The sequence below is a fragment of the Penicillium solitum genome, assembly GCF_028829755.1.
Source record: "Penicillium solitum strain IBT 25940 chromosome Unknown utg000001l_segment0_segment0, whole genome shotgun sequence".
Classification (NCBI taxonomy): Eukaryota; Fungi; Ascomycota; class Eurotiomycetes; order Eurotiales; family Aspergillaceae; genus Penicillium; species Penicillium solitum.
Window position 1 is genome coordinate 6,857,528 of NW_027072121.1, and position 26,697 is coordinate 6,884,224.

A 26,697-nucleotide genomic window follows, 5' to 3' on the forward strand; every position below is an offset into this window, starting at 1 on the left:
CTTGGCTCTAGGGCTGGATGGATGTAAACGAGTCCATTAAGTAATGTATTGATAGATGAGTACAATACCTGAATGTACTATATGAAAGCAACATCAAGTAAGTTAGCACCATATAATACTGAGCAAGGTGTTCTAGAAAAACACGCTAGATATTGCCTGAATAATGAAGTATTCAAATGTTCCTAACCTATCAACCAAATATGGGGTATCTAAAAACAAAACAACCTTCCAGCTCACCCTAAACCCATCAATATCAGTGCCTACCACCCCAGTAGACATTGCCTCTCCCCCTCCCCCTCTTCCCACGTCCACGTACACTCGACCGGCCACGAATAGCCATAGACCCATATTCCGTCTCACGCTCCACTCGTTGTCTCATCCGCTCTACCGTCTCTTCTGCCTGGTCTGCATCTGAGCTCGGTTCAACTTTTATTGACTGTGCTCCTAATCTCTCGCGGCTGTGTTTGAGCATCGCTTCCCAAGTTGGTGGATCCAGGAAGGGCTGTGGCGGCATAGAGAATGAGATTTCAAAGCGCGGGGGCAGGGGCTCGTAGTCTTCATCTTCAACTGTGCTTTTATTATGCTCGCTTGAATCTGTGGGCTTATTTCTTCCTTGAATGGCCTCTTTATATGATGGTTTGATGCTCGTCTCTGCGGGGATGGCGCTAGGATTGAGGACTTTGTATACTTTGGGCCCTGACTTGTTGGTTCCTGGGGGTAGAAGGGCGCGCTTATGTGGGATGAGCAGAGGTCGGGATTTCTGCGAGGAAGTTGACGAAGCCATGATTTCGAAGCGACTTCAGGTAGGGAAAATGATGAGATGAAGTTGAAGCAGTTGGAGATAAGCGGAGTCAAGATCTTATCAGCTTATCGGATGGTGTTTTTAAGGCGCCAAGGCAATTTATGTATCTTTCATTTTGATGTTATTAGCACTGCATTAATTGAAATAATATGAACGTGTCCCGACTGAACCATGATCGGAATTCTACCTGTTACCTTTGGCATGCATCTCGACACCCCGGTCCCCCTTGCCAGATATCCTTACTAGCGCTGGCGCAGAGCAATTTTCAGCCCGAAGTTGGGCACATAAAACTCCTCGAATGAAAGCGAGCCAGTCAAGGGGGCGGAGGCTGGATTAGGCAGGAGTATATCATACTGATTCAGAATATGCGCGAAGGCGAGCTTCATCAGCGCGCTAGCCATCCACCGTCCAGGGCTACTAATACGAGCAAAAGTCAGCCGATAGGATCCGGGCGGTTGGATTTGAAACTCGGGCGAAAAGAAACAAGGGCCAGGCAGAAATGAGACTTACCAAGCATGTGCGCCCATCCCAAAAACCAGATAGTCAGGGCTCAGGTCAACCAGCCGGGAGTTCTTGGCTCCAGCTGCTGCACGCTTGACGAACCGGAAACCGTCGAACGCGTTGGGGTTCGCATAGTGCTCGCTGGATTGTTGGATAACCCCACTTGGGACGGCAACGTGGGAGCCTTGCTTGAGTGTGACACCTGTTCCATGCCATACTTGATTAGTTCGGTGTTTCCTTGGTGGCCTAGTAGTATGTGTGAGAGAACAAACCGTTGGAAAGTTTGAGGTCACTAATACAGACCCGATGGGCAGAGACTAATATCCATATCATTGCATTAGCCATGCACAATTCCCATGGGTGGTCCCATATAGACGTACGTGCTGAAGGAGGATGTAGCCGCTGGCACTCCTTTAGGAAGCTATCCATCAAAACCATGCCATCACAGGCTGGAACGGTTGGTCCCATTTCAGAGAAAATGAGATCAAATTCCTCGCGCAGGGGTGCGATATACTCGGGTCGTCGAGCTAGCTCAACCAGGGCGCCGTAGAGTCCCTATTGGTGGTTTAATTAGCACATTGCAGGATGAGGACATACGTACGGAGTACTTACATAGGAAGTGGTGTATATAAAGGCAAATTGCAGAAGCAACATTTCACCTATCACCTCTGCATATGTCCATCGCTCCCGCAGAACACTGCTCTCATACAGCCATTGGAAGATTTCAACCTATAGATTGTTCAGTCATGGTGTCATTGGAGGGATGGGGAAGGGGAGACAGGGATACCGGATTGTCCGTGTCATCGAGATTAGTCTCACTGGGTTCGTTGCCCGTGAATATCTCGGCGTGATATTCTGCTGCACGTGCATCAAAGTGCCTGAGCATAATCTTACGCGAGGCGTGCATATCCCAACTAGTCCCCAGAGTGGCGAGGCGACCGATGAGCCCACCAATATAGCTATTTGTGTCTTAGTCCACAGAAAATGGAATTAGTGAAGTATCCGACTCACGGTTTCAGGCAATCTGGAACAAGAAATTGTACACGAGTGGTCACTATCATCCCAAGGATGTGGTCCTTGGCAGCTTTAAGATATTCCTCATTCTGAGAAAGCCGCGAACCAACGAGAGCAAAACTGCCACTGCGGGCTACGATCGAGTATGCCAGATCAAAACAGCCGATGTTGCATTCTGATTAAAGTCATTAGAGATCATCTGGCCTATAAAGTCAGTCAAAACTCACCCCCATCTTTGAAGTCTAGGGTCTGCAGCTGCGAGATGATTGCATGGTTCATAGCGGGCATATACCGATGCAAGTGCTTATAAACCGTGGCACGAATCAGACCAGGCGTAGTTTTAGCGATTTTCGGCCATCCCCTTTCCTTGGGGAAATAGCCAGGCATAACATGAGAGACTTGGAGGAGCTGTATGATATTTGTTAGCGCAAACATCGAAATATCCATCCGACAGCCCTACCTGATCAATCCACGGCTCGGGGGATACAAGAGTACTCCGTTTATTTCTTAGTTCTTCAATCAACTCCGACTGGCACAATATGACCTGACCAAAGCGGAAGGTCCGTGGGATCTCGAACAAGCCATTTGCGAATTGTTCATAGCCTTTCTTTATCAAACTGGGCCCGTCCACCACAAACTTGTACTGCTGGTATAAGACCGAGAAATAGTCTTTGCGTATAGGAAAAGGAATTTGCTTCTGCCGGTTCAGCAAATAGTATCAGCGTCTTGTGAATTTGTACTTCGATCAACTATCACCAGATGGGGAGAGGTCACCCACGTTAGCCATTTGATAGGAAGTAAATACCAAAGCGGCCGCAACCACAGAGAAAAAGAGAAAGGAAACAAGTAGGCACAGCACTATAGCCGAACTACGAGGTTCCATCTCGGTCCAACCGAGGATATAGAGGGAAGCCATTTTATTCTAAAGAAGCAATGGGAAAGAGAAGAAAATGGACAAGTAGGGCCTGGCTAAACGAGATTATATAGGTTTTGTCCAGCAAAAAGGACGAGATGAGAGACAAGCAATGATATCACTGTGCTAGGTTGAAATTGCTTCTACGGAGCGAATCTGTGCTCGCAAAAGCAAGCGGCAAAAATAACTCGGTGTGATATACGCACATAATGTACCGGACTTTATAATTGCATGAGGCTAATCTCTTGACGTATTTTCTTTTCTTTTCTTTTTTTTTCAGACAAGGATTTTGGGGCCAAATATAGCATCATATTGGAAAGTAATATAGCACCGTATTGTGGAAATGAATCAAGGAAATCGTACAAGGGACCCATGAAAAATATAGACGGGCATGGAAAGAAGATGAACAAACTCCCTGGCAAGTATCAGCGATCGGATGTGTGGTATAATGATACAAGCAGACAACGCAAGCCACGCCCGCAATAAAAAAGAAAAAGAGTAACCGGCAATGGCGCCAAGAAAATATTAGGCAGGCCAATCTATGCGATGCCTTGGGATTCCATCCCACCCACTGTGGAGTATGAATAAGGCAAGTCTACCAGGCCGTCAAGCAGCCAGTTCAACGGATCGAAGACTTCGTAATTAGGTTCAATGAAACCACTTGGAAGTCCATTAGGTTGGGTTGCGGATGGTTGGATCCCTAGACTAGCCTGGGATAGCAGGGGTGCCGGAGCAAGGCTTGGATCATTCCCAGACATTCCTGGTGTTATTGTAGATGTGTGTACAGGCCCGACAGATGAAGTGGCCGAAGAATCAGCGGCCGAGTCGGGATTTGTTGGATTTTTTAGATAGGCTAATATCAAAGGTTAGAGACTTTTTTGTTTGTACCTGAGAGTGAACAGGGATACTGACCTTCAATGTTTCGGCCCTTAGTCCTGGCATCCTCCCGCCAGCGCCACACAGAGTCGAAAAGCAGGGACATGCTCATCCGGCAGCGTACTTTGAGTCGCAGGGAGTCGTCAACATCGGTACTATTGTTAGCCCGTTGAGTCGCTCCTCCCAATCTCCACATCTGAGCCAACACTTCCGCAAGCCGTTCGGGTAGGTCGTTGCTGGACGCTGACACCCCCCGGATGGCCCAGATTGTACGGTTGAATAGGTTTTTGGTGTATTCCATGTCTATGTGAGAGGCGAAGAAGCTCTTGCACAGCTTCAGGAGAGTGCAACCGGCGGCAACCATCATCTGATACACATAGTATGGGGTGTAAGAGAGAACCGGGCCAACCTCGGTCTCGAGGTTCAGGACAACTTCGAGGAATGTTGTCGTCGCGACATACAGAGATAAGACGCGTTCGCGGTAATTTTTAGTGGTTGGCTCATCAAAGAATGCCGAAAGGTGCAAATGAAGGTTAGCAGCACGGAGGAACAAGTCAGTAATACCTAGATGTCGTTAGTTACACATTCAATATATCCCCATTTGAATTTCGGAAGCTTACAGTCATTCTGTGATTTAAGCTGTTCTTCCAACTCCTCAAAGTCTCGCGACAGAAAGGCAATCATTGTCGAGCGTTCATGGTCATTGGTTAGGCCAACAGGATCGCGTCTGTTTGTGTAAAGCGCTCGGGTGACCCTGTCGCAAAACTTTTCAACCTCCAATCTCGGCCTTATATCTTCTGGAAGCTTGAAGTTCGGGTCTAGCGAATCACTCGAGGACAATGTCCAGTCATAAAGAGTAGATGATGGCTGGCCATAACCGGTGGAAACCCTGCGAAGTAAAACATGAGACAAATGCGAGCAGCGATTGATAATGGGGGTTTGTACATACCTCTGAGCAACAATATTGCAAATCGCCCAGGTTCGCACCTTGTCTCTCAATTCATCCTCGATCAGTTCCACTCGGAATTTACTAAAGTCCTGAGTGTGGGAAGGCCGATGAAGACCAAGCTGCATAGCAACCTGTACCATCATTCCACACAGCATGAAGGTCGGATCTGTTGAGGTGCTACTTGTGGGGAATGGCCATGAACATAGTAGAGCGAGAGCCTTCACGACATGGTAGCTTTGAGGGATATCTGCTAGGGTGCTCCAGACCAGCCGGCTGACAGGACCAGCGAGAGAATTCAACAAGTTCGAATCGCCTTGATAGCGTCGTGCACCGACACTGAGTATTGTCCAGAAAAGCAGAGAAGAGGAAGAATTATAATCATCGGGAGACTGATTTCGGTCCAAAAATGGAAGGAAGGGGTGGTAGTATGTGAAGAATCTGACGGGAACAAGTTAGATCAATCATAGAGACTTGATAGACGAGGACTCACATATTAAACAGCTCTGCCACTTTCTCGGGAACAACCATAACATCTTCAATTCGTCTGATTTGTCCACCGTTTCTCATGAAGTTGGTACCATCGAAGCCCGAACGAAGGTCGAGGAGGGATGCAACAGCTTCTTGAGATCCCATGTACTGGTCTGCGGACATGGCCGATGGAGTTTGATATACTGCAGGACTGACTTGACTCGATTCTTGCTTGGGTGTCAATTGTCCTGCGGTCAACGCCTGTTGCTGTGACATCCCAGGAACTGGTTGGCCAGTAGCAATCTGCTTTCTGAGCTCCATTATTTCCCTTTCCATTTCTGCATTGCGGCTGCGCTTCCCAACACGTTTGAAGTTGGACTCAATTTTACAATCGAGCCTCAGTCGACGGCATCGCGAACAATCGGTCCATGGGTCTTGAATGACATCGCATCGGAGCTGTCGCAACCCGAAAAAAAAAAATTAGTCAAACTGGAGAATGCCGACTTTGCGGTAATATGCTAGACCTACTTTCTGTTGTCGACATTCATTGCAAGCGCGCTTCACTGGCTGACGTCTTTTCTCCTCGCGCGCATCGTTATCATCCATATCCTCGATACTCCCCGGGGAACTGTCGATCCCCGCAATGGTCAAATTGCGTTTGCGACCATGCACGCCATCAGCGCCAACTGAGACAGGTAACTGATTTACACCCGCCATTACGGGACTGGTGCCAATAGAAGCATTATCAATGGTCGCAATCGGTTCAAGAGTTTGGGCCTGGCCCTCTCCGATGCCGTTCGATCGCCCGAGAGAAGCCAGGCTGAATGACGTTTTTGCGGATCGTGATCTCGGTTTCAGACAGTTGAGAGAGATTCGAACGGATTCACAGACACACGATTTGGGTCTTGATCCGGGCAATTTGGTTTGGTTATTTCCTTTTCCTTCTTGTCTTTCTCTAACAAAACCGTCTCAACTTTCTCGTTCTCACTCGGTGAGCGCGCTTCTTGCGGGAACCTCGATGAGTCAGCACAGAGGGGCATATCACCTGACCGGATATACTTTTATTCTGCACGTGACCTCATATCGGCTTTGTATCACGTGACCGGGGATGAGCTGTACATTTTTATCACTTTTCATAGTATGTAAGGAGTACGGAGTACAAGCATATGAAAAAGGCGTTAGAAAGACACTAGAAACCTTTGTGCACAACATAAAGTATACGATGCATCCATGCATCTCCAGATAGCCTTGGGGGCAGTACTGAAGCCACTAAGGCAGCAAGGCAGTGCAGGCGCGCCCGGTTTCATCTTTTCTATACCCAATCCAATACGAGATTCAAGGAAACGTTTTTATATTATTGGCTCGGAGGGCAAATGAATACGAAGAACCCATTTATTCACTTACATATTTGAATGTATTTTGCGGAGATTTAGGCAAATGTATTTTAGATTTCAACCCTCTAGGGCAAGTAGTGGCAATCATCATCCTTGCACCTTGCCTATCTCGTCCATCTCGGGGGGGCTATGAAGGGCCAGGAAGCCTGTAAAAGTACCATGCTGACTTGTCTTTATCTGGGTGTGGCCAGATAAGAATGGGATGGTGTTCCAACATTCAACTGATATAAAGAGCCACCGGACCACACCTCTTAGACTTGACTCACTAACACTTATATCTTCTTATTCCTCTGTCAAACGCCAACATGGGTATGTCAACGGATGAAATGTCCAAAGACGCACCCAATCAATCCGAAGACATCGGCAGGTCTTCCAATGAACGACCACCTCCCTATTCGGCCAATGAGGTCGAGCAGCCGCCACTAGAACTCCCACAGCTGGATCTGAGCTCCAATCTACCTGATTCAACTACAATCACTCGCGACCAGTGTGTTGCACACCTCAAGTTTCTGGCTGTGCTCGCAGATCTACGAGATACTATCTCTAGCGATGACGGACTCTTTGATATCCACGATGCCGAGGCTGAAAGATTCCCGAATGAACTGAATGCAGCACGGGCTCGTATTTGCGAAAAGCGCTGGGCGGTATATACAGCGCGTGCAGTTGACCGATATACCAAGTGGTGGTCTAAGGGGCTTCCCGGATCAAGGCCAATGGCCACTATTAGTGACTTGGAGTCTACCGACTATGAAAACATCATTAATTGTGGTACTATTGTTGCATGGAGCGCGGAAAACCTACCCCCGCTGGGTAAGTGTATTGATTCTGGGACAAAAAAACGCGGTTGACTAATTTCTCTATAGATATTTTGATGGTCTGGCATGCTCATATGTTGAATCCCCGGAACTTCCTTGAGGATTGCATTCGATACGGCAAGATGAGCACCTGGGCAACAGGATTTCCATGGGAAGCGATAGATCACTGCATCAACAACCAAACGATGGAGTATACAGTTTCCGAACAAGCCCAGCAGCTGTTCGAGGAGAAACTGGACTTCAAGTGGAACAATTTACACGACCCGCCGACCAAGTATGTCAAATGCCCAGGCTGTGGATGGGCGAACGCTGTCCCGTGGACAGAAGCTCGCTTTGGGGGAAGTGTTGCCCACGCCTACAAATATGGTGGTGGCTATGCCGATCATTTATTTGAGGTGAAATGCTTCAGCTGTGAACGCATAATCGACCATGGCCGGCTCAAGGTGGCAAAGTTCCGAAAAGACCTTGAAGGAGCTCTTTACAAAGACCTCCCCATGCCCGGGTCGTTCACCAATCTGTATGGAATGCCAGAGGGAGGCTCAACTGATAAGGCCGATCCTCGGGCCCTCCGGGACATGATATTCCCCACACGAGTCGTCCAGGCTGGCAGAAAGGAGTTGTTGCGTGTCACTGATAGTCGATTGGATCTGTGTCAGAATATCAACCAGCTGAAGAAGCAACTCGAGACCCAGCTACGCGACGCAAATCTTTTGTGGAAAGCACATGGTGTCTACCTTAAAACCTTCGCGTATGGCGAGAAGATCCAATTCCGAAGAATGATGTCTCGATACTGGGAGAACCTCGGTCCCTTCGCGCTAGATCTTGTAGGCGCCGTTATCAGACAAGGCACCTTCGTGGAAAAAATGGACAAAATCGACTGGCTGCACTCACCAACAGTCTTCAACACCATGGACCGACTGATTAAAAAGTACTATGTGTTCTTTCGGATTATGATTGAAAGACCAGATAAGATGGCCGTGCCCACTTTGGACGTCGACCTAGCCTGGCACACACACCAACTCAGCCCATCACGGTACTACAAATACAGCACGTCGAAGGTAACATTCAGTTTTAATCGCATGTTCATCGACCACGACGACAAAGTCGACGAAGGGAAACTCTCCGACGGCTTCGCCTGGACCAGCAAAATGTACCGCCGTATGACCGAAGGCGGCATATACAGCGAATGCACCTGCTGGTACTGCGAGGCAACACGAACATCAGACCTGTACGGCCGGTTGTTCACTTCTGGCTCGGCCTATCGCGCCCGAGTCAACGCAGATGTCTTGCACGATCGCTCTGATGTCTCGTCCGATCCAAACAAGAACCCACATATCTCTTCACACAACGCCGTCCGCCCAAAGAACATGTACCACCGGGCTGAGTGGCATAACTCTATACACCGTGTACGTCTACAGAGCGACCACCAAAAGGCTTTGCGGCGTGCTGAGAAGCGCCGTCAACGATCCGGCTCCAAATCTTCTAATAATCAGGGTGACGCTTCTGGTGCATACTACATGCCTTATGCATATGGCTATCCCATCGTGGTGCCATACTATGCACCGTATATGATGGACCCATCTATCAACTGTGATTCGTACGCGAACAACCCTGCCTGCATGAATTTCACTGAAGGCGCCACTGGGAACTGTTGTGCCGGCACGTGTGGTAAGTTCTTCCTCCACCCTTCTAAAAGCACTGAGTGAAACTGATTTGTCAAAAGGTGGTACTGTAGCCGCGGGTGGCTGCGCAGCAGACAGTGGTAGTGGAGGATGTGGTAAGTCTCTTTATGAACGTCGACTACAACGGATGCTGATGTGTTTTCTGTACAGGTGGATCAGGTGGCGGCTGCGGAGGATCCGCTGGTGGTGGTAAGTCTTCTTCATTGCATTAGATAGACAGAGTTACATACTGACTTGGTTATTTAGGTTGCGGCGGCGGCGGCGGCGGCGGCGGTGGTGGTGGTGGTTGCGGAGGTGGAGGGGGAGGCTGATTCAAAGAACGATTGCGAATACCCCCTTTCCCTTTTTTGCCTTTGCTCTTTATACTTATTGTTCTTGAATTCTTTGACTGTTTAATGAATTGGCTCATCGAGTTATGCTTATTGCTCAACATCATCAGCGGCCCATCGTATATATGACCTGCTTCGTTTAGGTCTCACACCCAACACCCTCGTAACTTTCTCCTGTTGTACCCCCTCGGTTGCAATCTCTGAGCATATGATGTCTTCTGTGTTTCGAGTTCGAGCACTCTATCACGACCTACAACGCTGGTATACACAACCGGCCCCGGAGTTACTACAAGATGGACACCTCCTGATGAGGCAGTGCAAACATAATGCAATTACCTATCTTGGGCAAGAGAGATCTATCTTGACCTGGGATCGGTGGATGCCACATGGATGCCAAGCTTCCAAGACACAACCCCAAACCTACATACCGTAAGGTTCTACCTAGGTGGAACACGATTGAACCATTGGCAACGAGAAATGAATGTATACCTCTTTCTGTAATCTGTAACGACTGGTCTGAAAGAGGTAACGGCAGAATCTCCCCAAAGGAGATCCAACACCAACACCAACACCCTTGATCAGAATCTCTTTTACTTGTTTATTCCATGCCTTCACCTATGACGAAACATCCGAAAAAAAGAGGGACCTTTACCCCGTAGTGGGTCTTTATTTCCCCGCTTATAATGTACAGGTACGTAGACAGATATGGAAATGACCTGTAGATCTACATTCTAAAGAGATATAGTACGTTCATGAGATATATTCATTGTATGCATTGTCCGAGGGTTGAGTACACGAGAGTGAGAGACCATAGGTGAGGAGATATAGAAGAGTGAGGACAAGGAGACGGAGAGAAAAGAATGGACGAGATACACATGTGGGAAAAGTAGGGAAGCGGATCGTAGAATTTGTGGGTTTGGTATATATGTGCGAGGTGAGAGGCCAAAACAGAACAAAAAGGAAGACAAACGAGAAGCATAGAGGACATGAAAGGGGTCATGTCCCTATGGATATAAGTATTTGATGGGGATGATAAATATGCGCCGGCTATACGGAGTATAGCCATTTATAGGGGTTTCCAGAATAGGGCAAAACAAAACACAAAGGAAAAAAAAACACAAAGCGGGCCAAGGAGACATGATTGATACATGGGGATCTCAAAAGGTAGTAAAAAAAAAGGTCCCGAGAATTGTGAAATACTCCGTTGAGAAAAGAGCTCTGAACGATTATTGAACATTGGCTCTATTCTCCATCTGGAGGGGTTGTAAACATGTAAACAAGAAGGTTCAAAAAATTCGCTCAAGCTCGTACATGAGATCGTGAAGGGGTCGTGGTTCAGCAATGCGCCGATTTGACCCAAGGACTGGCTCGGAGGTGCGCAGGCGCGGAGAGGGTGGGGGATCTACTCTTCCATGTGGCCAAAGACACCGCCATCGTCGTCGTCGGCCGGCGCAGAGCGGTTACCAAAGTCAACATCGGCATTGCGACGTTGACGGGATTTCTGGGCATCGTCACCACCAGTACGGACTTCACGCTCATCCGACACCTTGTACGACAGCGACGGGTTAAGTGAGCGGGACAAGAAGATGTTGGCCTCGGAGTCTCGGCGAGCGGCCTCATCCGTGGGACGCGATTGAGGGGAGTAGATGCCCTGGTTGCTCGGGTGGCTGCCTGAGTCCAAGTAGCGCGCCGGCAGCGGAGGCACTGGTGGGACGTCAGGGGTCATGGAAACAGGCCCCGTGCGAGGAGTCCCGAAATTGCATAGGCCAATGGCCGCGGCAAGATCCGCCTCATCATCCTCGTGCAACCGTGTGTTCGCAGTCGAAGGACGGGTGTCGATGCTCGAGTGGCGGAAGTGGGAGAAGCTTGGCGAGTGCAGCGGAGCACTCTCGTTGTACGAACTGGAGGGAATGGACTGGTAAGAACGAGAGAAACCGGAGGCGTTGCTGACACTGGGGCGTTTGGCCCATTGCGCCGGCACACCCGACATCTCGAAATCGTCGTCTTCCTCCGAGTCCATTGGGGGTGGCGTGGTCTCAACGGAACTGATGCCATCCCGCATTTCTGACAGGGCGTCCGGCGATCCAGACGACAATTCTGACTCCAACTCGGCAGACTCATCGGGTGGATCGTCGTGGTTCATGGTGACCAAAACGGAGGCAGCCTCCAGCAGTTGAACCTGCTGGTGCTTGGAGATGAGAAGTTTCGAAGTGACGGACCATGCTGGGTCGTGTTCCCACCTAAGATACCACGGAAAAAAAAACACGTCAATCAAATGTTGCTGAAAGGGATGGAAGAAAGGGGGGCAGTGACGAAGGGGGAATTGAATAACCACGAGGGCGACCTGCACAGAGCCGACATGGTGCATATTCCCGATCGAGCTAGAACAAGACGGCCGAGCGGTAGGGGGGATACACACATATGCTTAGACAAGCAGCTGCCATGCTTATACCCTTTCCCGCAGCGATCGCAACGTATGGCCGTCGAAGCACGCTTCCCTTCGGTTTTGAGTTGGGCACCCTCGCTGGCTCGGCGGTTTCGGTTCTTGGGCTTGCCATCGGAGTGGTCCGATCCCGGAGAACCTTTGCGGGCGACCGGTGATTCCTGGCTGGGGCTGTTGATGCTGCGGGAGAGGTAGGAGCTGAATCCAGATACGTTTCCGATGGAGGCGGACTCTATTCCCTTGCGGCCTGCAAGGCTGCGGCGGTGCGCACCCATGGGAAGCGAGGTAGCCTCACCACCCTCCATGGAGGCGGCGACTGCGGCGGCAGCATTGGCAGCGGCGGTAGTGACACTCTTCCGGCGTGTTACACGGTGGTTTGGATTGAGAGCACCTAGCGAGATCGAATGCGCGTGATGGCGCTGGCTGGTATTGGGGAGAGGACGCGACATGGATAATTCCTGTAACTGGCCAAAGGGCCGATAAATTAGTATGGTTCCCAAAAAAAAAAAAAAAAAAGTCCAGGTGTCAAGCGGAAATGCTAGACACTTACCTTGAATGAGGCCATGGTAAGAATTGAGAGGAAGCTTCCAATGGAATTGACAACCCTCTAGGACACGAGTTGCCCTCAATTTAGTGAAGGCGAAATAAGGCGGAGTTCCGGGATCCGAGATGTATAGATAGAGGAGAGCAATGAATGCGAGAAGAGGAAATGAAGAGAGAGAGAATGAGAGCGAATAAAGAAAAAAGGCGAGTGAATCCAAAAAAAGAAAGGTGGAAGGGGAAAAAAAAGAGGAGAAAGAAGGAGAGAAAGAGTCAGGGCCGGTATGAGCCAAAATCGCTCAGGTTTGCGGGGGCCTTTCCCTTTGAGCATGCGGGGGGGAGCGATCACCGGTCACACATACGAGATTGGTATTTTATTGCTAATATATTTGAAGATATGTATGCCTTTAGACTATATTATTGTCTATATTTCATACCTAGGTAATGTTATGTTCCCTAAGCATGCCCTATATTGTGTGTTATATCTGTGTGTGTGTGTGTGTGTGTGTCGCAATGCCTCTGATGCGATAGCAAAGTGGATCCACTTATCCGAATAAAGACATGTTGTTAATAGTAACAAGTAACAATCAAAAATCCTATGAATTTCTGATGGCGAATGTTGAGCATAATCTCTTCTTAAATATCATATTTGGTAATGTGTCTTAATACCAGGTAGCCCTCGGATGGCGTTCCGTACAGGGGAAGGGTCTGCGCCCTGGTTCTGAAGGATAGTCCCATGGGTCCAGGCTCAGGCTATAAAGTAATAACCCAATTGCTTTGATAATAGAGAACTTCTAACGTTATATGCAAAATTGTATATAACAATGTAGATAACCTTGGAATATAAGTAAACACTTTTGCTTAAAAAAAAAAAACCTCCAGTTGCCTGACGATCAGCTAGGGTCACAAGATGGGATAGCTGGACTCCAGATTCAAGTACCAATCAGGTCACTTGGTTCCCACCCGGGCAATGACGAATGTGTGTTGATAGGAGATGGCCGCAAGTACTTGAACTAGTGACTTGGAAAGTACTGGTTTGCCATGTAATCGACCAGATCACCTGCATAGCATCGACCGGTCTAGTGCTTGGAAGAGGGTGGATGTGGTGGGTCCAATGATGTCATCGGGGCTTAGTCAAAGATATCACCTGATACACTCCAGCTGATACGATATAAATTTATATAACTATGTAACTATACCTAGGTAGTTCATGTACGTATGCAGTAGACGAATAATCTTTGTACTGTGGCAAAGACCTGAGGAATTGTGGCTTATCACCTAATTCAGGACAAGTCCAAGGCCGCACTGAAGCGCCCCCGGGCCCCGGGGGGGCCAAGTGTCAGTTAGGTAATCGCTCAGGTCACCATAATCCTACGATCAGGTCGCGCCATCTTGCACGCTAACGCCAGCGGGAGGGGATCATTACTCCGAACGTCACACTACCCTTTTTGCGCACGAGCACTTGGGACTTGGGGCGGAATTATTTTTGGCGCCCTTCATACTAGGAGGCACCCCCTGATATTTCTTGTTTCTGGCACATTCCTAAGGTTCCTGTCCCGCGATTATTGACCTGCGGCTGAGACACTCGGGACATTCTTCTTGTCAGTATTATTATTGGGTTAGAAGGTTGGATTGATGTCGATCCAATTATTAGAGCTACCGAAAGCTATCATAGCTCTTAAAAATTATTTCTCAATGGTTTTATAAAGATAACATTTCAATGAGCCCATTATTATTGTTCTCCCGAGGTCCAGTTTCGTGCTGCCATGACGTGGTCGGACCTCCAAGGCTGAAAGGCGGAGGGAACCTCACCTAATCTATCAATCAAACAATGCAAACATATTTTTTGAAAAAAAAAAAAAAAAACAACTGAAGAAACCCTTATCATCAAAATACCCGATAAGAGATGAAGATTGGGCATCGCAACGGACTCACATAATAGGCCAATTGACTTTTCAATTATACAAACCCTCGAGGTCTACTACTTCGTGCATACCAGATCCAATCCCACCACACACTAATTGAAAACCCCCTCACAAAACCGCAGCAATGCTTCATTCCCGTCTCCGACCCCTCCCCCGCCGCCATCATCCCACCAACACACCCAGCGCCCCAACACCAGACTTCCAAAACGAAGACGTCGACACTGAAACCGACGAATCATCCGAAGACATCTTTAGTGCATTCCTCCCCCACCTTTTCCCAGACGACGCACCTTCCTTCCACGGCGACCCAGGCCAACACCTCCTCTACAGCTCCCCACGCTATGGCGACCTCAACATCATGGTCCCCAGCTACCCAAGCTCAAGCCAGAAGCGTTCCGAGGAGATCGCCGCAGGCCAAGCCAAGCCAGATGGATCCGTGAACCCTGTCGACGAGGGACGCAAGCTCTTCGCGCATTTCCTCTGGAGCGCAGCGATGGTTGTCGCAGAGGGTGTCGAGCAAGCGGACACACCCATCGCACCAGGCGAAATAGAGACAGAAACCCAGAGAGAAACCCGGGAGTTGTGGAGTATTAAGGGCGAGAGTGTGCTCGAGTTGGGTGCTGGTGAGTTGGCAGTTTTATACTGTACCCCCCCGCCAACCCCACCCAACCCAAACTAACGCATTCATATTATATAACAGGCGCCGCCCTTCCTTCCGTAATCTGTGCTCTAGCCGATGCCTCGAAGGTCGTGGCTACCGACCACCCGTCCTCGCCTGCGTTTAGCGGCGCAATCGCTTTCAATATTGAGCACAATTTAGCTAAACGCACGCCTAAGGCCGCGGGGGAAGTGTCAATGCATCCGCATGAATGGGGTGTGCTGGATGACTCTTTCGCGACGGTGAATAAGGGTGGGTTTTCGCGCATTGTTGCGGCGGATTGTTTCTGGATGCGCTCGCAGCATGAGAACCTCGCCCGCACGATGCAGTGGTTCCTTTCGCCGGGTGGAAAGGTGTGGGTTGTTGCTGGATTCCATACGGGACGGGCGATTGTTGCCGGGTTCTTTGAGACGGTTCTTGAGAATGGGTTTGTGGTTGAGAGTATCTATGAGAGGGATTTGGTTGAGAGGTTGGAGGATGGCGGTGAGATTCGCAGGGAGTGGGTTCCCGTTAGGGAAGGGGAGGGTACGGAGAATCAGAAGAGATGGTGTGTTATTGCTGTTTTGAAGAGGAAGGGGGAGTAGGTTGTGGCTTGTGGGTTTGGTGATGGTATTGGGTGCATTTTTGAGCGATATCTCGTCCATTTCCCTTGCATGATGAGATTACGAGTATAAAATTAGATGAGCATAAAATGATTGGAATATTTCGGTACAATATTCAGCATGTGTCTATACTGGCTATCTGCAGTCCATCTTCTTTTTGCTTAGGGGTATAGTTCGCATGGTATTCCGCAGGTCCACTAAGTATCAAGCATCCCCAAGCCTCTGGAAACACACCGTACAAACTCCCTGTCCCTCGTGTCCTCCAAACCGGAACCGAGGATACTCAACACGGCCCCAAACCGCCAACCGATCCCCACTCGTCCGATCAGCGGTGAACCAATGCACCAGCTCTTCCTCGGTCCAGTTGCAGGTAGTAACAATCAAGAACCCACCGCGTCGCACTAAGCGCCGCGCGATATCAGGGTACCTCTCACATACACGGGTGGTCTTCGCATCATCAGCTAACGAGACGGCATCGAACGTCCCCTTGTCGAGCACGATATCGAAGCCGCTCTCCTGGTAGGGGAACCAGGGGAGTGTTTCCTCCGAGGGGGAGGAGGGAGATACCTCGAGCCCCGTCTCAGAAAGAAGAGCCTTAGAGCCGAGGATATCCCACTCCTCGAACTGGATGGATGTTTCTTGTTCCGGCAAGGCATTGGATCCAGTCTCGACTTCTGCTTCCTCTTCATCATCAGATTTATCCTCATCCTCAGAGTCACTCCGATAAGCCGAATGACCTCTCACGCGCTGCAACTCCCTCGCAAGCTCAACACTCTGTCTCGAGTAATCAACACCAACAAGACGTCCCGCATACTGGCCCCTTTTCCTAAGCAGCGCAAGCATACTCCCATTCCCAGTGCCGAGATCTAGAACACTTGGCTGGCGGGAGCCTTTCTTGTGTGCTGTATTGCGCGGCGACAAGGGGAAGGACTTGCGCGTGAGGAAGTGGAGGACTTTTTGCGGGGCGTTGTGTTCAGAGAACCAAGATGTGCCTGGGTCATCTTCTTCATTTAGGTCGGAAGTGGTTGATGCAGCATCGTCGTCATTTTGGCCTGACTTGTGATTGGCATCGGAGTCATTCTTAGGAGCTTCGTGCGAGATATGGGCTAGTGTGCGGGCGTAGTAGGATTCCCAGCTAGGTTTGGATTGTTAGTTTGCGTTTAAAGAATTTGTTTGGATATCTGAGGCAGTCTTATAGATCAATCGGTAGCCCAATTGATCCATTGCTGTATTCGCTGTACTGTATACAACACTTGTGGAGGGGCAGAGCGGGGTTCATGGATTCCCGGTCCTTGCGTCGAGCAGAGGAAGAGGGTGCGGCTGAAAAGGACACATACTAGTCTTTTGTGCCCAGCTCACTGGGTGAGAGGTATGCCGGATGAGATTCTTCAGCCATTGTCGCGAGCGTGGAGAGGATGCGCAAGGAAAATTTTTGGGTTGGAGGTGTTCTCGGGGCTTATCGCTATCTCCGTTCCAGTCAACAAAATAGCCCGAAGCCACGATTAGATCTACTAGAACTACAACTAGACTTGATGTCGCATGCATTTACAGCTTTACGAGAAAAAATTGAAGCTTAACGTCGATCTCTATTGTGAGAATGCGCAAATGGGGTATTCATCATGCCATCCCTTCACCCATAAACCAAGCATACCGTGAGGTCCAATGGAAACCAAGCAGCTTCACCACACGAATGCTGAACAACACAAAGAAAGGTATAGAAGAACCAAAGGCCTTATCTAAGCGGCAAGATGGAAAATATGAGAGTGACACGAAATAACCAAGCGAGAGTGAGACAAAAGCCAAGGGAAGTAAAACCCAAAAGAGATAGGAGCCTCCGATAATATTACAGGTACCAGGCAAAAGGAAACAGACTCTTCTGTTTCGATATTTGAAGACCTGGCCTTGGTATCAATTCGTCCGTTTTGGACACCCGAGACGCCAATGGTAAAAAAAAAAAGAGAAAAAATATTCAAGCGATGGTGACCAGTAATGGCGTTGGCAAGACCCGTAGGTTCAAATGACAAAAAGAAATATGCAGGAAGCATGCAAGTCGGAAAAAAATGGCGATGAGGGACAGCAAAGCCTGCTTTGGTCATGAGTATCATCAAGCCAGTCATCTGATTGAGATGAGTGGAAGAAATTAATAAGTGAGAATAGAACGGTTGCATTGACCCCCGGGGCACGATGTACGGGATCCCGGGGGTGGCTGAGCAGGTGGTCTTCAAATCGGGAAAGAGACATGAAAAATATGTCGGGTCATGGAATCGTTGCAAGCCTGGTCTCAAAGGACACAAGGCGGAGAGATCACAAGAATTCATCGATGGATCTCATGATCAGGGGCTCGCCGCCAGAGGGAGGCGAGCGGGGGTCTGCCGGTTCGGTGGTAAAGCCCATGGCGTGGGGAATAGGAGGTGGAGACAAGGCTGCGGAGCGATCGATTCGGTGGAATGATCGTGGTGCCGAAGGAGCCGGTGCGAAGAATTCGTTTGTCCTCGGTGAAAACAAATCACCACTGAAGTCTGGCGCATCACGTACAAACACATGGGTCTGAACCAGCGGGTCACAGCTGCTGACGCTACGCGGCAACCCTCGTAGCCGACCCGATGCAGGTCCCACGGACTGGAACTTCTGTCGGAATGGGAGGGGTCGGGGGGATAGACTCCGCTTCGGCGAGTAGGACTTGAATTTTGTGTAGCTACCGTCATCGCTCGTAGCGGGACGCATTGAAGTCGTTTCGGGGATTGAGAGGCAGCTAACTGAAGGTGCCTGGGGCAGTCCGCGGAAGGCTGGTCGGCTAGATTCGTTGGACGCTGGGCGCTCAGCTCGTGCCACCTGAGGCTCTGAGCTTCGTCGGCCGGTTTGGACGAACCACTCCTGAGGTGGGGGTTTTGAGGTAGATCCCCGCAACAATTTAGAGCGGAAGTCTGTCAGCTGGTAGATGAGGCTCATGTTTGGGCCAACCCACTGGCTGCGTCCCTTGACTGCTTCGTACATGGAGTTGAAATCCAGGTGTCGGTTTTTGTACAATCCGTAGGCAATCACCAGCGATGCTGAGCGGCTGGCGCCCAGCTGGCAATGGACGAGAACCTTCTTTCCTTCAGCAATCCGCTCGTCAATGAGCTCACAAAGCGGGAGCAGGTCTTCGAGAATTTCGGAGTTATGGTCCCAACCGACATGGAGGTACTCCGGTGCTGGTGTTGGTGCTGTAGGACTTGTGGTCGTAGGGGTTGCCGACTCGGAGTCCGAGGGCTGGAATTCCCAGGCAGACTTGAAGGACATTTCTGAAATCGCAGTCTGAGGCTCGCCGCGGGAGAAGCGTTTCGAGGCCATGGAGGCGTTCCGCCATGTGCTCATCACTGTATCATTCCGCTCGTCCTTGCTAGTACTGAACGGGTTCACCACTTCTTTGGCGACGTTGATCACCACGTCAAATTTGGACGCTTCTTCGGCTGTTGGTTCTAGATACAAGTAGACACCAGAGTCATGGATTCGGATGGGTCCATCCGGGTAGCCACGATCCTTCTTGCGGGTCGACTCGCGCGAGTCGAGATGGTCATCCTCTTCTTCTAGTCCATCGAGAACACGGCGAGAGAAGCCAGATCCGTCAACCGGCTTCAAGGTGACAGGTGACACAGCATCATCGGAAGATGCGCTAGAAAAGCGGCGCGCACCTTGTGACATTAACCGAGGAAGCTGCATACCTCCCCGTGGGGCGAACGAGGGCGATGTAATCGATGCAAGCGAAGGTGAGGATTCTGCGTGACGCAGGGATGGAGTTGGGGGCACGGCATCGGTGGCGATACCGGAGAACGTTTTATTAAATGTGGGGGTCTGGATGGTGAGATTCGCGGCGCGTCGCTTCGTGCTCTTGCTCTTGGAAGGGATCGCGATGGGAGATGGCAGGGCATCAAAGTGGTGTTTTGACGTTGTTTCCACCACCGATGCAGTCGCGATAGGTGGGCGCGATTGAGATGGGGGCGGCATTCGCAATGACAGGTTCTTGAGATTGCGCGCCCGCCCTTTCGGGGAGTCTGGGCGCGGATTATGAGGGGTGGGCTGCGACAGGCGGGGTTCACCGACAGGCGCAAGGCGCGGGGGAAGCTCCACGGGCCGTGTGGAAGGCATGAACTTTGGGTATGAGACGGACATGGCGGAGGGGGATTCTGGGGACGAGCTCGGAGAGATGTCACCCCCGCCGGGCGAATCGAAGGGCGAAATGGTGGTGGTCGGGGAGGACTCGGTTGATACTGAGGTCATGGATGAAACACTTTCGCGGTGGGGGGAAGGAAGTAGGCGTGTATTGACCGGGACATGGGTTGGGTATTGAAGAGGGTGGATGGTGTTTGCTTCTTCTTTGTATCGCGGAAGGGGACCACCAAACACCGACATGAAAGACGGAAATGAGTCCGGAAAGGACGCCTGGCTAGTTTGCACTGGCATTGTCCGAGAAGTCGACACTGTAAAGAAAGGAAGTTCCTTTCAATCCGGCTCTCAATAGAGGGCTAGAATGGCATTCGGGATTGAAGATACACTTGCTACCTGCGCAAATGGGGTCTCCATGGGGAAGGGCGTTAGCTTTGAATCTAGGGCAGCTGAAATGCAAGGGTTTGAGACTAATGATCCGATCATGCAAATCACAAGGGGAAAGGCATCCACACAATGCACGATGCCATGAAGGAGTGGGAACCGGTGGGAACCAGTGTAATAAAGAGGTTGGATATGAGAAGGCAGTCCACATACCAGATCACACGGGTATGTGTATTTCTTTCTTTCTTTTTTTTTTTCTCTCTCCAGTATGGGACAAGGAATATGAAGGAATGACAGGGTATTCAAAGATCAAAGAATAAAGAGCAAAAATCAAAGAGATGAGAAATCAATAATAATAATAATAGGTATCGGATGGAGAAAGTTGAGGATAGAATCAAAGCGGTTCCTCCAGGGAACTGGAGAGATAGAAGAGATAGAAGGAAGAGAGAGAGAGAGAGAGAGAGAAAAGGTTAGATGTAGAAAGTGAAAAAGGAAAGAAAGAAGAAAGAGTATACGGGTTTTTGGACCCTTTGTGTTTTTATTTAGAGATCTCTTTCAAAATGGTGTACATTTGTATAACTTCTGTAACATACAATACACCCCAACCACAGAAAAAAAAAAGAGGGGATAAAACCAATCAATGCCCTGTGCTCTAATTTTAGCCGCCCTGGAATGTTTAGTCGGCGTCAAACCAAGGTAAATGAGAGGCTCGAGAGTGTGCCTTCTCCCACCTTAGTGTATATTATCTTTCTACATTGTTACGGGGATTTTCAATCTTTGGAAAAAAAATAATGGAATTCTAATTCTTTCTACTCTTCATAATATGTTGTACTGTTAGGTCCCACATAGCACAGCTGAGTATGTTCCTTAAAGTTGAGGATTGACAATCATCTGTTACACACAGTACGGAGTACGGAGTACCCCGTATATGTACAAACGGCTTAAGACCGAGATGACCAGGGGGGGAAACACTTGAGACGGGATATGGTGGAGATGTGCTGTGCGTAGTAACCCGAAAGGGAGAGAGTCGATTTGCTCAATTCCAAATTCACTTTCCCGTCTCTCTCTCTCTCTCTCGGCATAACTCCACTAATTTTTTTTTCTATGTATGGGGTATAGCTGTAGATAGTTAGATATTATTCCAAGGCAATTTCCAAGGCTGAAAATTGAAATAAATTCCAAGGTTCGAATGGGTGAACGGTGGGCTGGCTGACCCCATTGTGTGGATATGATAACCATTGGACCACTTCATTGTGTTTTAGGGGCCATCTCCAAATAGGAAGAGAGATCTAATTGGACGATGTCAAGAGGAGAAGACACGACCTGAAACCCCATGGATCTGGGTTTGGCGCTGTATGAAACACACCAAGTTCACACTAGTGGGAAACCAGCGGGTCTTAACACTTGCCACTTAGATCGTGTACATACATACTCCGTACTAACTGTACTAACTGTACATATGTACTCCGTAGTTACCCCGTATCAGCACATACAAACATACATTATCATGAATCTATTCAATTTCATTCTAAACAATCACCCGTGGACCGAATTATATACTACATTACATCAGCCCTGGATGTCGAGGCTGAGGAGGGTTACTGAATCCCGAGGCCCACTATGGTTTCGGGGAATGACGAATGATCGGCCATTTCCACGTGGGTTGTCGTAACAATCCTGAAACTGGATCTTCACTTTGCGATGTGCCGAGTCTGGAGAGGATATTCCCACGGTATGTATACATTCCTAGTAACCGAAAACTGATTCAAGTCAGAAAAGTTCCGGATAGATGGGCCCCCTGACGTTCTTAATCATGAGGGAACTCCAAATGTTTCACCATCAACTCGCTTCTAAAAATAAATGTGAATTACGATATGCGCATCTTACGCTCAACATGCTTGTGTTTCAGACTTGAAGAACACTTTCCATTGGTTTATCTCATACAAGGACAGCATGTTCAATTAAACTACTTTATCCCGATCAACTCCTGGTCTGGTCTTGATTGATGCATGTACGGAGTACTCCGTATATAGATTGAAAATAGCATTGTGGTTCACTGGCCACCCGTTGCAATACGCAATGGAGTACTCTCCAGATTATTCCACAAATAGATTTCGGTTTAATGATCAATCTAAACAAAGTACCAAGTTGGTCCACATCCTCCGTATGAGTTGTATGCCTGGGTAGTGGATTGCAACAATATGCACGTAACAATCCATTTGTCACGCGATGGGTGCTAAGTGGCAGTGCCCCAGGTTGAAGGATTCGGCTAATGTAACTTGGTATACAAGGATCTAGACAAGGCGTTCTGTATTTGTAGGATTCCATGGTGATATTGGCAAGGCCACCGGGAAGACTCCGCACACTAGGACATAGATCACTGAATAAGCCCCTTTATTGGCATGACCTTGCCTGTCTCTTCTCTATTAGCCCAATGTTCCAAGGTTGAGGCAGTGCCACACTACCTCGCCACTCAATTGACCTTTGGAAGCAGGATATTTAATAGCAAGAACGACTTACATGCACCTAGACTACTTTTTCTAGCCTAAGCTGATTTTTTGGGGGGAGGAATTGAAAGCAGCACATCAGAATAGAATGATATGTATAACACATTCAGCCTGACATACTATGTACTTTGTAGGGAGAACATAACCAGCCTTCTACTTTTTTCCATTCCGTTTACTGGCATCCTCAATAATTCCCACTACCTTTTTTTACATTTTTTTACATTTGATCAAGTCTTAGTCTGCACTTATATATACATTTGTAAATCCATGGATATTATCCAATAGTAAACATTGATGATAACAACCCGAATCGAGCAGTTTGTTTTTCAACGTCAAATTCAATTTGTTTCAAAGTAACCATGGTCTTAGCGGAATGAACCATGGTTCATTGTTTTGTTTTTGTTTTTTTCCCTTCTTTTTCTTTTTTCTTCTTTTCCTTCAGGGCTCTCTCCTCTTTCCCGTATATTTCAATTCTTATATCTACATCTGTACATACTACTCCGTAGTACTACATAATGTACCTAAATAGTAATTAGTTATATAGTATCATCCAGCATCTTGAATCCACGCCCCTTCTAACTCACATTGTACCGTCGATATCTCAATCTTAGCCAAAAATAAAAAAAGTCAACAAAAATCCAATAGAAAAATAAAAAGGCCCTTCCATATTGAAATTTTTTTTCCCACAGTATATACCCGCATCCAATATTCTTTCTGACAGGTCAAGTCCACAAGTCCTTACTGACATCCTGCAATGACTATGAACTGTGCATATTTCCAATCTATCGGAACTATACAATCCTCGCTTTCCCCAGAATCATAGGAATACTTCATACAAAAGGTACTCATAGTACTTCAGTACTTCACCGTACTCTGTACAACGTACAGAGTACAGAGTACCCAAGTACATGATGGCTGCAGGTTCCCGTGACCATTTGCAGCCCAACCAGGTCAATCAACATCATGACCATGACCATGACCAGCATTTCCAACATTTCCAACATTTTCCTCACTCGCGTTCTTTGTCGTTGCACACTCGCTTCGGCGGCCCCACCGATGAAACACCCAATCTAACTACCAAACGCTCCTTATTGCACCGCGCCCGGCGATCCGTCCTAAGCTTCAGCTCACCCAGCCCCCAAGCTTCTGAATCCCCCCATGCCTCGAAGAGGCCCAGACAGGACGAATTATACCAAGATCGCCCTGATGTGAAAAGAACAATGCCATCAAGTCTGGCTTATTCTGGAGCGACCAGAACCTTAAATGACAATGCTCGCTCTCTTAACGGCTCTTTAAACGGTACTCATCGGGGAATCGAGGACAAATCCTCGATGGACGAGGGTCGCCCAAAGAACGAGGATGTGTTCCTAAATATTGCGAGAACCGATTCCGGCCGTCGCGACTCGATAGGTCGCTCGGATTTCAGACGGGTAAGTGAGAATAATACAGGTCCTGGAGCCGATCGCATTCCTGATCGCTCTGCGAATTCATCGATCGTAGCATCCGCTTTAACCCCCTTCTTGCGACATTCCCGAGAACTAACGAGAACATATGGACTAGTCACGACTGGGTTATTCGAGCCAAAGTCTACGGTCGCCAACGACAGAACAAACCCCCTCACCCGATCAGCGGTATAGCAATATCGACAGCCCCTTGCATTTCCAGAACGATTCCCCCACTGCCCCCTACAGCTCGATCCACACTCCGGCGTCATCCGCCCATCCTCTAGACGACCCAAATCGCTTCCGCTACAGTAGCCTGGGATCCGGCGCGCGATCCGCTGTCGGCGTTCCAAGAAGCCGCTTCAGTCGCACGAGCCCAGAAACTTCACCGCGCACACCTTCCGCGGCTGAGGAGCAGGAGCGTCGGTCCTCTATAAACGATCCGCGCATAAATCGCCATTCGGGACTCTCTACAATCCGAAGCAGCCGGCAACCTTCTGCCTCTGAAGTGACCGGGCGACCGCGAGCCGATACAGAACGATCGCGCGCTGATGGAACCGAGTCGACACTGTCCACCACGGCCCCATCCACTGTTTGGGACGAACTGGATGATCTGAAAGATCGCATCAAGAAGCTGGAATTGACAGGAAAGCTACCTCCATCGTCTTCAGCGGCAATGTACACCCCTACCAATGAGAGACCGCGAACTGCAAACACTGCCATTACCACCTTATCCTCCTCACCGAAGCAGCGCCGCAAAACTAGCGCCTCGATTGCAGATACTGAACATAGCCCGGTGCACCCGATTCTGCAATCCGCATTGGCCAAGGCCAAAGTTGTCTTGAGCGGTGACGTGTACACCTCCCTCGAGGCGACTATAACCGATGCTTTAAACCTTTCCACCGCGTTGGGCGTCAATACAGCTCCGTCGGGCACTGCCTCTGTTGTGAATGGAGGATACACCTCACCTGAACGACATGCCCGCCGCAAAGCGGACAGTGTGTGCCGTAGCCTGACCGAGCTTTGCCTAGCCTTGACGGATGAGCAGCTAAAGAGTGCTCGACCGTCGTCCAGCCGGGAGACAAGCGTGCAGCCCCAATTATCGAATGGCACGGGGGTCGATGCTCGTATGTCCATACCAACTTATCAGCGAAATGGGAACCTGGATCCCGAAGGAGTTGAGCGGCGCCATAGCACGACTCGCATCTCCAGTCGTCTTGATGCACGTCGAGCATCCCTGGTCAATGCCAGCCCTGGAAACACGGCGGATAAACAGAGTCCTACCCAATCTCCCGGCATATCTAACCCAACCAGTCGTCTCAATCGCATGTCAAGTTCCCTCCGCAGCCGCAGATTGACCATTGGCGAGGAGAGCGGAGAGACTGAAAGTCCACACAGTCGTTCAGTCTCCAGAGCCAATACAGAGATTGGCACACCGCTTCCTGCACAAGCCATCCCCCCTCCTCGGCAACGATTCTCCCAAGGTCACACAGTATCCCGCTCCATTTCCGGTGCGCAGCAGGACCAAAGCGGCCCCGGATACTCCCCCCGCTCCCCGCAATACCAATCATCACAATTGCCCCAGCCGCAGGTGCAGTCTGCACAACCTCGGACACCGACTCTCTCATCCAGTCTCTCATTCCGTCGAAGCTACATTAACCCTGCTACATACACCCCCGCGACATCCCGCTCCAACATCCAGGCCGGGTCGCGCCGTTACGGCCTAACGCCCAGCTTCTCTTCCAATAACGTACAAGGATCTCCCGTCGAAGAAAATCTGCGCTCGTCCCAAATGGAACCCTCCCAGACCAGAATTTCGACGCCATCGAGCAAAGTAGCAACCAGCTACACGCCAATCCAAACACCACGACTGCGAACGAACAGCTTAGGGGCACGGAGATTCGGTCTTCGAAACCGCGTCCCTGCTACCCCCAACAATGTAAACCTCGACGACAGCATCGATTAACGTCCACACCTCTCATGTCATCCATGCATGCCAACCGTCGACATATCCGGTTATGTTATCTTCAACTCTTTTACGCAGCGACCCCGCATCTGATCCTGTTTCTTTCGGACATCTGCTTCGACATCGGCGTTCTCGTTCCATCTTTCGAAAGGACTTTGCTTGTTATATGCATGTCTGACCAGACAGCACGACAGTTGGAAGTTTTACCTCCTGTCCACAGTTCCACACACAACATTACGCTATGCGTTCTAACGAATCTCCTCTGTATTTGATTTGAGAAAAAGACAACCCACACCCGTCACGCTGCCAGCACATGCACATTACCCATCCTATTCTATGTCTAC

General features: G+C 49.2%; 9 protein-coding genes across 9 annotated transcripts; 3 read left to right on the forward strand and 6 right to left on the reverse strand.

The window, feature by feature from the left end:
* Positions 1-253: 253 nt before the first annotated feature.
* N7455_002607 (uncharacterized protein) lies at positions 254-784 on the reverse strand (the record flags this gene model as incomplete). Its single annotated transcript, XM_040953356.2, has 1 exon — positions 254-784. One exon carries the CDS (start codon positions 782-784, stop codon positions 254-256), a length of 531 nt encoding a protein of 176 aa, XP_040816317.2.
* Positions 785-1,044: 260 nt separating this feature from the next.
* On the reverse strand, positions 1,045-2,704 carry N7455_002608 (cytochrome P450; the record flags this gene model as incomplete). The annotated part of the gene is made up of 8 exons (XM_065604316.1): positions 1,045-1,216; positions 1,313-1,505; positions 1,576-1,620; positions 1,684-1,858; positions 1,916-2,032; positions 2,091-2,262; positions 2,315-2,492; positions 2,545-2,704. The coding sequence occupies 8 exons, from the start codon at positions 2,702-2,704 to the stop codon at positions 1,045-1,047; spliced, it is 1,212 nt and encodes a 403-aa protein (XP_065462807.1).
* Positions 2,705-3,769: 1,065 nt separating this feature from the next.
* N7455_002609 (putative C6 transcription factor (Leu3)) lies at positions 3,770-6,240 on the reverse strand (the record flags this gene model as incomplete). Its single annotated transcript, XM_065604317.1, has 6 exons — positions 3,770-4,083; positions 4,143-4,670; positions 4,727-4,995; positions 5,056-5,493; positions 5,546-5,979; positions 6,052-6,240. 6 exons carry the CDS (start codon positions 6,238-6,240, stop codon positions 3,770-3,772), a joined length of 2,172 nt encoding a protein of 723 aa, XP_065462808.1.
* Positions 6,241-7,222: 982 nt separating this feature from the next.
* Positions 7,223-9,725, forward strand: N7455_002610 (uncharacterized protein; the record flags this gene model as incomplete). Its single annotated transcript, XM_040953433.2, has 5 exons — positions 7,223-7,727; positions 7,781-9,400; positions 9,456-9,509; positions 9,565-9,603; positions 9,661-9,725. The coding sequence occupies 5 exons, from the start codon at positions 7,223-7,225 to the stop codon at positions 9,723-9,725; spliced, it is 2,283 nt and encodes a 760-aa protein (XP_040816301.2).
* A 1,420-nt stretch (positions 9,726-11,145) lies between these two features.
* N7455_002611 (putative C2H2 finger domain protein) lies at positions 11,146-12,751 on the reverse strand (the record flags this gene model as incomplete). The annotated part of the gene is made up of 3 exons (XM_065604318.1): positions 11,146-11,983; positions 12,163-12,644; positions 12,737-12,751. 3 exons carry the CDS (start codon positions 12,749-12,751, stop codon positions 11,146-11,148), a joined length of 1,335 nt encoding a protein of 444 aa, XP_065462809.1.
* Positions 12,752-14,775: 2,024 nt separating this feature from the next.
* On the forward strand, positions 14,776-15,893 carry N7455_002612 (putative nicotinamide N-methyltransferase; the record flags this gene model as incomplete). The annotated part of the gene is made up of 2 exons (XM_040953300.2): positions 14,776-15,274; positions 15,352-15,893. 2 exons carry the CDS (start codon positions 14,776-14,778, stop codon positions 15,891-15,893), a joined length of 1,041 nt encoding a protein of 346 aa, XP_040816374.1.
* Positions 15,894-16,115: 222 nt separating this feature from the next.
* On the reverse strand, positions 16,116-17,393 carry N7455_002613 (putative S-adenosylmethionine-dependent methyltransferase; the record flags this gene model as incomplete). Its single annotated transcript, XM_040953307.2, has 2 exons — positions 17,249-17,393; positions 16,116-17,046 (listed from the first exon to the last, which is right to left on the reverse strand). Exons 1-2 carry the CDS (start codon positions 17,305-17,307, stop codon positions 16,116-16,118), a joined length of 990 nt encoding a protein of 329 aa, XP_040816262.2. The 5' UTR covers positions 17,308-17,393.
* Positions 17,394-18,215: 822 nt separating this feature from the next.
* Positions 18,216-20,351, reverse strand: dspD (putative protein-tyrosine phosphatase; the record flags this gene model as incomplete). The annotated part of the gene is made up of 1 exon (XM_040953388.2): positions 18,216-20,351. One exon carries the CDS (start codon positions 20,349-20,351, stop codon positions 18,216-18,218), a length of 2,136 nt encoding a protein of 711 aa, XP_040816287.2.
* A 3,505-nt stretch (positions 20,352-23,856) lies between these two features.
* N7455_002615 (putative LPXTG-motif cell wall anchor domain protein) lies at positions 23,857-26,353 on the forward strand (the record flags this gene model as incomplete). The annotated part of the gene is made up of 2 exons (XM_040953419.2): positions 23,857-24,375; positions 24,506-26,353. 2 exons carry the CDS (start codon positions 23,857-23,859, stop codon positions 26,351-26,353), a joined length of 2,367 nt encoding a protein of 788 aa, XP_040816266.2.
* Between the last annotated feature and the right edge of the window lie 344 nt (positions 26,354-26,697).